Here is a 12698-nt window from a genome sequence, read left to right on the forward strand (position 1 = left end):
AGTAAGGTAAAAATGTTTTTTTTAGGCTACTGCTGTCATGTTACTATGTATTGGAGGTTATATACTAAACATCCTATACGCAGCTTGTAGCCTAGGTTGGCTCACATCATATTTTTAAAGCGTACGAGGTCTATTAGAAAAGTATCCAACCTTATTATTTTTTTCAAAAACCATATGGATTTGAATCACGTGTGATGGCGTCAGACAAGCTTGAACCCTCGTGCGCATGCGTGAGTTTTTCCACGCCTGTCGGTTGCGTCATTCGCCTGTGAGCAGGCTTTGAGTGAGGAGTGGTCCAGCCCCCTTGGCGGATTTTCATTGTCAGGAAATGGCGGAATGATTTGGGCTTTTTTCCATCAGAATTTTTTCAGAAACTGTTAGAGACTGGCAGCTGGAAACCATTAGGCTGTCTGGATCCATGACCATTGTGTGCCATTTCTCTGGTTATCACAAGAGCTGGACATCAACCATTTTACAGCAGATTTCACTTTTAACAAGAGATTTTGTCATGGAAAGCCGAGCGGAGGCTTCGCGCGTCACGATGGATTCGCTACTGGAGCGAGACAAAACCACCTCCGTTTTGGTCTCACAGGACGGCTTTGATATGGCGTTCAGACAGCTGTCGGTGGTTTTTCCATCGAGTGATTATCCGAGAAATTGTGGATGTGCCTGGACATGCCAGAACATGTCCCGTGAGGCTTCATCATGGCGTTGCTGTGCGCCATGCGGCACCGCCGCGACGCGCGAAGCCTCCGCTCCTCTTTCCATGACAAAAATTCCTGTAACAGTGGAATGTGCCGTTCATTTCCAAACTGGACGCTGTGTTTCATGGAATTTATCGGTTATCAGTTATCTGTAACTTCCGATACATTTTTGGGTGGTTTATCGTTTTATCTTTGTCAAAGATAACTTATAAGTTATCTGATTATCTGTTATCGAAGTTAATTTTTTGGTTATCTGTGCCCACCGCTGCACCTACTGGCCAGTAGAGACCTTGAAAACTTTGAATAAACCTGAGCTTCTGGTATGTTTACATAAAACAAACACAATAACAGCATCTATAAACCCAGAGAATATATTCAGGAGAGTTTTAGGCACAATATACAAAGAGTTTAATACTGTTGTCCATGTGTAGCGGTTAAAGTGCAGCCTCATCGGAACGTCTCAATGCATCTCCTGTCGTGAAACTTTTTCCCATAATGTACTGCAGCACGTGTGGTTCAAACACTAAAACCTTCAAAATTAGTGCATTACTTTAAAACTAAAACATATATCTGATGTTTTCACGTTATAAAACCCAGATGTGATGTTAATTTAAATAACTTGTCTGGAATTAGTTTGGTTAAAAATTTAACCATAAGTTAAAACTGTATACCTGTCAGTGACTTGCGTGATATGCCAGCGAGTCATGGTGTAAAGAGTATAGACATTGTTAGTGTTTTTTTTACGTAAACATGCCAGAAGCTCAGGTTTATTAAAAGTTTTCAGGGTCTCTACTGCCATCTACTGGCCAGTAGATGGCAGTTCTTGCCAGTTGCTGCGGTCTAAACAGCACAGAGAATCCACATAACTGTAAATGAACATTATACAACCAAAATGTATATTTTTATGCTTTTTATCACACTGATAATAAAATACGGTCGTTTACTCACCGATATAAGTTTGGTGTCATTAGGAGTCCATGATTCACATGGTGTGTTCAGGTTCAAATATGGCTCCAAGATTTTCTTCTTCTACTAAGGTGGATAAGAACTTTTTGTGGTACACAGTGCCAACTACTGTACAGGAGGGACCTAGCAGTCAAAATGTGTCAGATTTCAAAATGGCTGTTTTCAACCGGATCTGCAGTGCCTTGACATGTCAATCATCTGGGGTGGTACCTGGGGTGTCCAATCAGATTTCAAGGTGGTCCAGTGACACCCAGCTCCACCCATGCCAAGAAGTGTTCAACATTTGGCATTTCCTGCTTTACTGTGGGCTCAAAATTTGGCACTTCCTGTTTGGGACACAGTGTACTATGAGCGAGCCTCACGCCACTGGGCATTGCTTTGCTCGTAATATGCATATGCCGCAGACATGAACGAGCGAAGCTCGTCAGCATCTCACCATGTCATTTGGGTCCTTCAGACTTTGAGTAAATGCTTCAGGGGAGCATTAGCATGACAAAAACCCCACCAGACCCCCCACCCTCGCCTTTTTAAGCATTTTTCTTTATTTGCCTCTCACATGCCTGGAAAAGCTCCTCGCCATCTAACCATGTCCTTTAGGTCCATCAGACTTTTTTCAGTAATAGTCCTTTTTAAGCATTTTCCTTATTTTGCCTTTTAGCTTCTGGAGAGGCTCTGCCCCCCCATACCCCCACCTTTTTAAGCATTTTTCTTTTTTTGCTTTTCAGCTGACCCCCCAATTACAGCCCTCTTAACCCTCTGCCACTTTAAGCATTTTTTTTTAATGTAGATGTAAACTAATATTCAAAGTTTTCAGCAAGTTGACAGTAGGGCTGTACAATATGGCCAAATTATTGTATCTCAATATTGTCATATAAATTGTTATGTAAATGTCACTTATATACATGCTGTCCATATTCTTGAGCCGCTTAGGTGGGTAAGGAGCGTTCCCATGGGATAAAAAAACTTATGTCTTTATTAGTTGAAAAGTTATTGAATAAAAACAATTTTTCGGTAATGGCGGTTTCCTTCTGGATCTAGCTACATAACATTTGAAGCTGATCATGGAGGGGTCTGAAATTTTCATCTTAGGTGCATGTCCACTGTGAGAGACATAATCTAAAAAAAATTAAAAAAAAATTTAAGAAAAATAAAAAAATCCGGAAATCACAATGTATGATTTTTTTTTTTTTTTTTTATAATTTATTTGTACAGTGAGGAAAATAAGTATTTGAACACCCTGCAATTTTGCAAGTTCTCCCACTTAGAAATCATGGAGGGGTCTGAAATTTTCATCTTCGGTGCATGTCCACTGTGAGAGACATAATCTAAAAAAAACAAAAAAAATAAAAAAAATAAAAAAATCCGGAAATCACAATGTATGATTTTTTTTTTTTTTTATATATATAATTTATTTGTACAGTGAGGAAAATAAGTATTTGAACACCCTGCACTTTTGCAAGTTCTCCCACTTAGAAATCATGGAGGGGTCTGAAATTTTCATCTTCGGTGCATGTCCACTGTGAGACATAATCTAAAAAAAAAAAAAAAAAAAATCAGAAAATCACAATGTATGATTTTTTTAATAATTTATTTGTATGTTACTGCTGCAAATAAGTATTTGAACACCTGTGAAAATCAATGTTAATATTTGGTACAGTAGCCTTTGTTTGCAATTACAGAGGTCAAACGTTTCCTGTAGTTTTTCACCAGGTTTGCACACACTGCAGCAGGGATTTTGGTCCACTCCTCCATACAGATCTTCTCTAGATCTTTCAGGTTTGGAGTTTCAGCTCCCTCCAAAAATTTTCTATTGAGTTCATGTCTGGAGACTGGCCAGGCCACTCCAGGACCTTGAAATGCTTCTTACGGAGCCCCTCCTTAGTTGCTGTGTGTTTGGGGTCACTGTCATGCTGGAAGACCCAGCCATGACCCATCTTCAATGCTCTTACTGAGGGAAGGAGGTTGCTTGCCAAAATCTCACAATACATGACCCCATCCATCCTCCCTTCAATACGGTGCAGTCGTCCTGTCCCCTTTGCAGAAGAGCACCCTCAGAGTATGAAGTTTCCACCTCCTCCTCCGGATCATCCAGATGGTCACTGGTGAACGGGCCTGGACATGTGCTGGCTTGAGCAGGAGGACCTTGCTGCCCTGCAGGATTTTAAACCATAATAACCATATAGTCATGAGTTTTGAGTAACGACCAAAAGAACAAGGTCGTGGATACAAGCGGTGGTAATGAGATTCCTCTATTGGGTATCTAGGTGTACACTCCAAGACAGGGCCTGCCTCTCATGACTAATATTATATTAGTATACTGATGATTATACTCAAACATTTACACAGTTGGCAATTCTGATGTACATATGTTTTTTTGTTAATATTTAATATCTTTTAATATTCCGTTATTATAAGCTTTTCATTCACATGCATCAAGGAGGACTGCCAGCTCCCAGTCAGAGAAATAAGACACATTCTTTTTCATCATCACTCAAGGTTTAGAACAAAATGATGTATTTATAGACTGGCCATGAACGTGCATGTCTAGTTTAAGCAACACTGAGTTGGTTGTACAAATTCATAACCAGTGTTGTGGAACTGAGAGCTCAGGCTATGCCATGTCAAGTTCATTCAACTCAAAGTTCAGGCTTTATGCCAGGCTAGATTGATCACACTTTGTGGAATGCCACCATGATAAATATAGTATGCTGTAAGTAATCATAAAATGTAAGGCTGCATTAATAACCATGCAATGTAAAGGTACCCTACTGAAGCCACTCTATCTTTTTGTAGCAGTTTGAGGATAAAGTTATTTCTCTCATAGGATATCTGTCAAAAGTGAGGAGAGCACTCAGAGGCTTGATTGCTAATAATGTATCAATATGACTGAGGATGTAAAAAGTCAGCTTGGCCTTTAATGTCAGGATCTGCTTCTGTTGTGCTTTATGGGTCACTTCTACCCACTGACAAAGTTAAAAGCCCTTAAAAAATTATGATACAATGATACATTTCTTTCCAAATATGTATGTACAAGGATTAACTCCCCTGTGGCAAAACATAGTGAGAACAGATGGATTCATACCTCACTGTGCAGTGTGTTATACAGATGAAGAACAACAGATTTGGGAAGCATATCACTACACATGCAGGTCACAAACTCATGAATACAGTATTTGGTCTCCTGAACTCATGTTGGACATGATTACAGTACAAAGACTTAACAAAATGAGATATCAGCAATATAAGTTATGTCTGAATGGCCAAGCAGAAATAAATAACACTATACTGGAAGCACTTAGCAGTATTTGCCCACATTGACATGGCTTCTTTTGTTCAGTAAAATCAATAAAAAAAAATTCATTTTCCACAGACATCAGTTCGCTGCTGATACTAACACCTCAGGTCCGTTCTCACACAGTACAAAAAGTAAATAGTGTGCCCATTAGGAAGTGCACCTTCATAATGTGTCCATATGTGCCAAGGCAAAAACATGCACTTTCTACTAACAACGTAGCACTGGGGTTACTGTCACACACTCACAGACACAAAATTACTTTACTGTTCATCCTCTCGCAGATGAGCCAGATAAACAACATTCAAACCCTCAATAGAGTTTAAAAGTTGAGCTACCAAGGTTTATGCATCAGATAATCTAACAGCACAGCAGGAAGGGTTTGTCTCATTCAGTGCTGTATGGTGAACACAGCACATCACAAAATCAGAACAAGGAATGAAGCTCCATGTTTTTATAGCTTTACTTTAGAAGTCTTTCCTGCATTTCACAACCAAAAACAAAAGAGGGCGGTAAAGGACTACAATGAAACAGTGCTTTCTGTTCAGATACAAGGCTTAAAAACTAGTTGGTGTTTTTTTTTTTTAAGTAAAGACAACGATACAAAATAATTGTTGCATGCTTTCAAAGTGCAGCTTCCCTTATTAAGGGTGCTTCAGGTTATAGTAAGTATAAAATCTGAAAGTCCTATAGAGCTGTCCGACCCACTGCTGGATCTTTGTGTTCCTCCACGTCTCCCTTGGGGAGGGGTTGCCTTCGCTGTTGTGTGCTGCTAGAATGGAGAGGTGGGTGAACGCACAGTGTCAGGTGAGCTGGGAGAATAGTCCTCAGACTCTGAGTTGAACTCGGCAGGAGACAGGACGGGGTTGGCGGCCGCGCCCACAACGTGTGGCAGATGAAGAGTGGAATTCACATCCTGGTGGCGCCTTCGTCGGAAAACCTGCTTCTCTTTGTCAAGTGGCGTGGTCTGAGAGAGGGGGCACAGCAGCAAAGACGAGGAGTGGTGTCAACTCACCACCACTGATCTCACCTCTACTCTTCTGCAGAGTGCGACTAACAGGAAACCAGCGCAACACAAATCAAAACAAGCATGATGCAATAAGGTCACACTAATAGCTCAGGTGCATGATGACTTTATGTCACTGCCAGAAAGAAAACTGTCAATGGAGTTAGTATCACGCTAGTGTGATGAAGAAATTATATGGCGACTGATGGTTAAGTGGTCATCCATTGTTTGGATGCCAAATGAATACTGCCAGCACACTGCCACAGAAGCATACTAGCGCTGCAATGTCATACCTTATCCAGCACAATCATAGATGCTGATCATGGCCCAAAGGCCCTGACCAGAGACAGTTTCTGTAAGACTGCAAGGGAAGCTCAGCTTCCCCTAAAATGTCAAAAAAATTAAATGGACAAATATGTACAGTTTATCATTTCATTGACTACAAATGCATTCTTTTAGAATTGGCTACTTATGACAAATTTTTTGACTCTATTTTGTAAAGTTCTCATAAATCTTTTTTCTCATACGGTCTGTTGTCAAAGCATTTTCCTGTAGAAGCTGAACTTCAGTGGGACTGCCTGGAAAGGTTTTTTCATTGCCACAAAGCGCAACTATCATTGGATAAAGCCACGATTTTGTCCCGCGCCCGGATGCTGAGCTTCTCTGGAGGTGAATGGAGCAGTGGGCAGGCCTGGACGCTGGAGTTCTGCACAATGATTGGATGATCAGTCGAAAGGCTGAATCCCATTTTGATTGATAGCTACTGGAATGTGAGAATTAGTTTGCACATTTTTGCGTATTTATGCTTTTTAAAATTTATGCCAAAGTGTTTTGCGTGTGCTATAAATCAAGATTTTTTTTTTTTTTTTTTTTAAGGCGCACAGAGAAGCACACTGGATTAGGCGTTATGTGAGAAGATCTAGGTGAGTTACTCTCTGCTTCGTTCTTCAGTAAGTGTTTAAAAGTTGTCGCACGTTAATTAACATCTCGGTTTGCAACACAACATCAAAGTATTCATAATTAGAAGTCTATCCGAGCATATGTGGTAATAATTAGTGGTTGCTGATGCATTTTATTCATTAAAATTAGTGACAGAGAAAACAAAGCGTTTTGAACCACTGAATCAATATGAAGCAATGGCCCAGTGTTTTGAACCCTTTGATACAATTAGATATGGCGACATCTGCTGGCCAGTCTTGGAACAATGTCAGTAAACAGGCTTTGTTATGTATGTTTAATCATAGAGGTTCTATGTGCTTCTTGAAATTTTTGATGATATTTTTGTTTAAAAACATTAATAATATTCTTGGAAAAGTAAGTCCCTTCGACTGCTCCCTTGTTTTCACTCGGGGTTACCACAGCACATCCAAGGTGGACCTGCATTTTGATTCTGGCACAAGTTTTATGCCAGATGCCCTTCCTGACGTAACGCCACCTTACAAGGAGAAATGTGGCAGGGGTGGGGTTGAACCAGGAATCTTCTGCACTGAAACCAAGCATACTAACCACTTGGTAATTGTGCCATCATAAAATACTCTATGTAATAGAGATATAAATTGTGAAATGCTTGTGCAACTAGTGCCTGTTATGACCATTTTACATATTTGAATTTACATATAAATAAATTGACAAATTTTATAATGTAAGCCGACAATGAGCTTCCCCTTTTTGACAGACCAGCAGGTGCCATTGGCCCTGACCTCTGGATGGTCAATTCCTGCCCTGGCTGAGCAGAAAGATGAGCACCAGCTCAGTAGATCACCTTCACATTGACCTTATTAGCATAAAGGTGGACATTGCTGTACTTAACTTAGAATATAATGAAGATCTAAAGTCTGTTGGTAGCTCTAAAGATCTAGAGTCTGTTGCTCTATGAAAAAGCCCTCCGTAAAGCTAGGACATCTTAATACTCATCACTAATTGAAGAAAATAAGAACAACCCCAGGTTTCTTTTCAGCACTGTAGCCAGGCTGACAAAGAGTCAGAGCTCTATTGAGCCGAGTATTCCTTTAACTTTAACTAGTAATGACTTCATGACTTTCTTTGCTAATAAAATTTTAACTATTAGAGAAAAAATTACTCATAACCATCCCAAAGACATATCGTTATCTTTGGCTGCTTTCAGTAATGCTGGTATTTGGTTAGACTCTTTCTCTCCGATTGTTCTGTCTGAGTTATTTTCATTAGTTACTTCCTCCAAACCATCAACATGTCTATTAGACCCCATTCCTACCAGGCTGCTCAAGGAAGCCCTACCATTATTTAATGCTTCGATCTTAAATATGATCAATCTATCTTTATTAGTTGGCTATGTACCACAGGCTTTTAAGGTGGCAGTAATTGAACCATTACTTAAAAAGCCATCACTTGACCCAGCTATCTTAGCTAATTATAGGCCAATCTCCAACCTTCCTTTTCTCTCAAAAATTCTTGAAAGGGTAGTTGTAAAACAGCTAACTGATCATCTGCAGCGGAATGGTCTATTTGAAGAGTTTCAGTCAGGTTTTAGTCAGGTTTTAGAATTCATCATAGTACAGAAACAGCATTAGTGAAGGTTACAAATGATCTTCTTATGGCCTCAGACAGTGGACTCATCTCTGTGCGTGTCCTGTTAGACCTCAGTGCTGCTTTTATACTGATGACCATAAAATTTTATTACAGAGATTAGAGCATGCCAAAGGTATTAAAGGCACTGCGCTGCGGTGGTTTGAATCATATTTATCTAATAGATTACAATTTGTTCATGTAAATGGGAAGTCTTCTTCACAGACTAAGGTTAATTATGGAGTTCCACAAGGTTCTGTACTAGGACCAATTTTATTCACTTTATACATGCTTCCCTTAGGCAGTATTATTAGAAAGCATTGCTTAAATTTTCATTGTTTCGCAGATGATACCCAGCTTTATCTATCCATGAAGCCAGAGGACACACACCAATTAGCTAAACTGCAGGACTGTCTTACAGACATAAAGACATGGATGACCTCTAATTTCCTGCTTTTAAATTCAGATAAAACTGAAGTTATTGTACTTGGCCCCACAAATCTTAGAAACATGGTGTCTAACCAGATCCTTACTCTGGATGGCATTACCCTGACCTCCAGTAATACTGTGAGAAATGTTGGAGTCATTTTTGATCAGGATATGTCCTTCAATGCGCATATTAAGCAAATATGTAGGACTGCTTTTTTGCATTTGCGCAATATCTCTAAAATTAGAAAGGTCTTGTCTCAGAGTGATGCTGAAAAACTAATTCATGCATTTATTTCCTCTAGGCTGGACTATTGTAATTCATTATTATCAGGTTGTCCTAAAAGTTCCCTGAAAAGCCTTCAGTTAATTCAAAATGCTGCAGCTAGAGTACTGACAAGGACTAGAAGGAGAGAGCAGATTTCACCCATATTGGCCTCTCTTCATTGGCTTCCCGTTAATTCTAGAATAGAATTTAAAATTCTTCTTCTTACTTATAAGGTTTTGAATAATCAGGTCCCATCTTATCTTAGGGACCTCATAGTACCATATCACCCCAATAGACACTTCGCTCTCAGACTGCAGGCTTACTTGTAGTTCCTAGGGTTTTTAAGAGTAGAATGGGAGGCAGAGCCTTCAGCTTTCAGGCTCCTCTCCTGTGGAACGAGTTCCCAATTTGGATCAGGGAGACAGACACCCTCTCTACTTTAAAGATTAGGCTTAAAACTTTCCTTTTTGCTAAAGCTTATAGTTAGAGCTGGATCAGGTGACCCTGAACCATCCCTTAGTTATGCTGCTATAGACTTAGACTGCTGGGGGTTTCCCACGATGCACTGAGTGTTTTTTTCTCTTTTTGCTCTGTATGCACCACTCTGCATTTAATCATTAGTGATTGATCTCTGCTCTCTTCCACAGCATGTCTTTTTCCTGATTCTCTCCCCTCAGCCCCAACCAGTCCCAGCAGAAGACTGCCCCTCCCTGAGCCTGGTTCTGCTGGAGGTTTCTTCCTGTTAAAAGAGAGTTTCTCCTTCCCACTGTCGCCAAGTGCTTGCTCACAGGGGGTCGTTTTGACCATTGGGGTTTTTCTGTAATTATTGTATGGCTTTTGCCTTACAATATAAAGCCCCTTGGGGCAACTGTTTTTTGCGATTTGGCGCTATATAAATAAAATTGATTTGATTTGATTTAAAAAAAAAAAAAAAACATGTTTTCACAAGACATTGCAGTAAAAAAACAAAAAACAAAGCCAGACTATAAGACCCCACTGCCAAAGTTTGGGCTGACAGGTAAGAGTTTGTCACAATAAACTGTCATATATTTTGATTTGCAAATAAAAGTTGTTGTTGTTTGCTTTATTAAGTATGACAGAGACCCTACAGTATCCTGACAGTGGGCACAAATCCATGTGGGCTGCGTCATAGCACACTTTGCAAGTTGCAGGAAACACCATAGCAAGGTGGACACTGGGCACAAAGGTGTAAGATTTCCTACAATTGATAAGCATGAGCGTATTGCACCTTATGCTGAATATAATATGAATCAGAGTGGCACCTGTCCTTCCCTTTAAACCGGTGCCAGGCACACTGTGTGCCAGGCACATAGTGATATGGCATCGAGAAAGAAAAAAGTTAAGGGATTTCTGGTGCTTGAGGTTTTACAGATTAAAGCCATCCTCTCAAAGTGCACAGTGGTCACCAAAGCTCCCTGCATTGAAGCAGTGCAGTTACAACGTGAGGTTTTGGTAGTTTTTCCATGGGTTTCGACTGTTATTTTGGTTAATGTTTGTTTTCAATTCACATTTACCACGTATTGTGCAGTATATAATGTTGCCCATGTTTAGTGCTGGGGGAGTGCATTTTCCCCCCACTCATGAACAACAACGCTCCTTTGCAACTTCACACTGGACACTGATTCCAAATGTGGATGTCAGTGAGGTGCTTTGAATATGACTGAGGTCTTGTAATTTTTCCCCCTCCTTCTACTTAATTTCCATAATACGCTTTGATACCAACACACCTTTGCAGGTGAGTGGATAAGTGCAGGCAAGCAGGGTGTGGACGGATTGTGAACCTGCTTATGTAAGGCACGCCTGAGTGTTGCGCTGCACTTTAAACCTGGTTTATGGTAGTCTAAGGAGCAAACACTTTCTGATGATAGGCAATATGAATCCACCGGCTCTACACCCCACCACACCACATTTTTAGACCAACACACAAACGCAATTGCAAGTCATGTGAGTTAGAAGATGCAGGTGCTGGGTGTAAGGGCCCCTTCACACATAGGGCAAATTTGGTCGAATTACAGCAAAACAGCGCAAAACAGTTCGAATTAACGCACCATGAAACATCGCGCCAACGGGCAGGCATGCACGATCCCTGTGTGATGGTTTGTGCACGCGACAGTGTCTTTAGAGCACGAACACAGTGCAAACTGCTGCACTGTGGGACAAGCTGCACCACATCGCACTGCTGATGTGGAGGAAAATAAAATAAAACCAGCTGTATAATTAGTGAATATCACTGGGTTGATATAAATTATACATAAAAGGGGGATGCAATACAGAACTTTGTGGTTAAATAACCCTGGTTAAATAAAAAAAAAATGCCACTCACAGGATTTGAACCCACACGCTCTGATTACCAGACAGAAACTTTACCACTGCACCATAATTACTGTCTTGGAACAGGAGCGTGAAATGGTTAAAATCAACAAGCAGATAAATGTATCTTCTAAAAAAAGAAAAACAGCGCTGTGATAACTGACCAAATTTGTTGGTCTGGCGGTCTTTGGTATGGCGTATTTCTGCTGATATGTGATGAAAGTGGTGATTTTTCATACTGTTGGCCTATCACATGATCTTGCGGTGTGCCGCTCACTGTCCCGTCAGACAGATGTGACATTCAGATCACCTGCTGCATGTCCACATGAACTGGCTGTCTGGTCCAGCTGGAACAGCCTGTCAATGTGCGCACTCTCCAGCCCGTTACAGAAGCAATATATGTTTTAATGTATTTCGATGTGAGGACAGCAAGCATACACACGCGCGTCCGTCAAAATGGTGCATGTTCTGTTCTGTTCAGCGCACAGACCAAGGTGTCACTCTGTGATCAGATGAGAGGTGCCTCACCTGCGGTGGGCACGCGCAACACATGCACATGTTGTGGGGGGAGACAGTCTGAAACATCACATGTGCACTCGGCAACTCCACAGTCGTGGGGCACTTAGACAAATTTCACATCCAGCTCAACAATGATTGTCTGCTGACTGTTTTTGTGATGACAGTGTGAATGGCCACACATTTTCTAGGTGCCAAATGAGCGGTGTTAGATGTTCGTATGTGTCAGCTGGAATTTGGCCGACACCTGCACAAGAGGGATCGATGGGCTCGCACAGCGCACACTCTGTCTTTCAGCCTCTGGTGTGTGCAAATAATTGTAGCAATAGGTGTAAGAGGCCTTTAAGGCAGCTATGAATTTACACATTTTGCATACGATTCCTGCTTTCTGCTCACTTCGACCAAATTCGCACTATGTGTGAAGGGGCCCTAATAAATGGTATTTAAATCAGTTAGAAAATAATGACATATGTGCTGCTTTGCGCTGAGCGTACAATAGGTACCCTGGAAGTGCAAAGGACATTGACTGATTAACATTTGTCCATAAAAATAATTAGTGTGACTTCCTGCATAACTCTACAAATCTACTCTCTTCGGTAACTTCATCCACATCAACCGTAATCTAATTATGTTACATATTACATG

At 40.7% G+C, this 12698-nt stretch overlaps 1 protein-coding gene across 2 annotated transcripts in view; it reads right to left on the reverse strand.

Moving 5' to 3' along the window:
* Positions 1–5721: 5721 nt before the first annotated feature.
* LOC117508609 (serine/threonine-protein kinase DCLK1-like) overlaps positions 5722–12698 on the reverse strand; it is a 58368-nt gene continuing 51391 nt past the window's right edge. For both annotated transcript variants that reach the window (XM_034168401.1, XM_034168399.1), the window contains exon 16: positions 5722–5929. In XM_034168401.1, the coding sequence (XP_034024292.1) occupies positions 5735–5929 (195 nt within the window). In that variant the 3' untranslated portion in view covers positions 5722–5734. The remainder of the gene's footprint in view (positions 5930–12698) is intronic.

Source organism: Thalassophryne amazonica, chromosome 4 (genome assembly GCF_902500255.1).
Source record: "Thalassophryne amazonica chromosome 4, fThaAma1.1, whole genome shotgun sequence".
Classification (NCBI taxonomy): Eukaryota; Metazoa; Chordata; class Actinopteri; order Batrachoidiformes; family Batrachoididae; genus Thalassophryne; species Thalassophryne amazonica.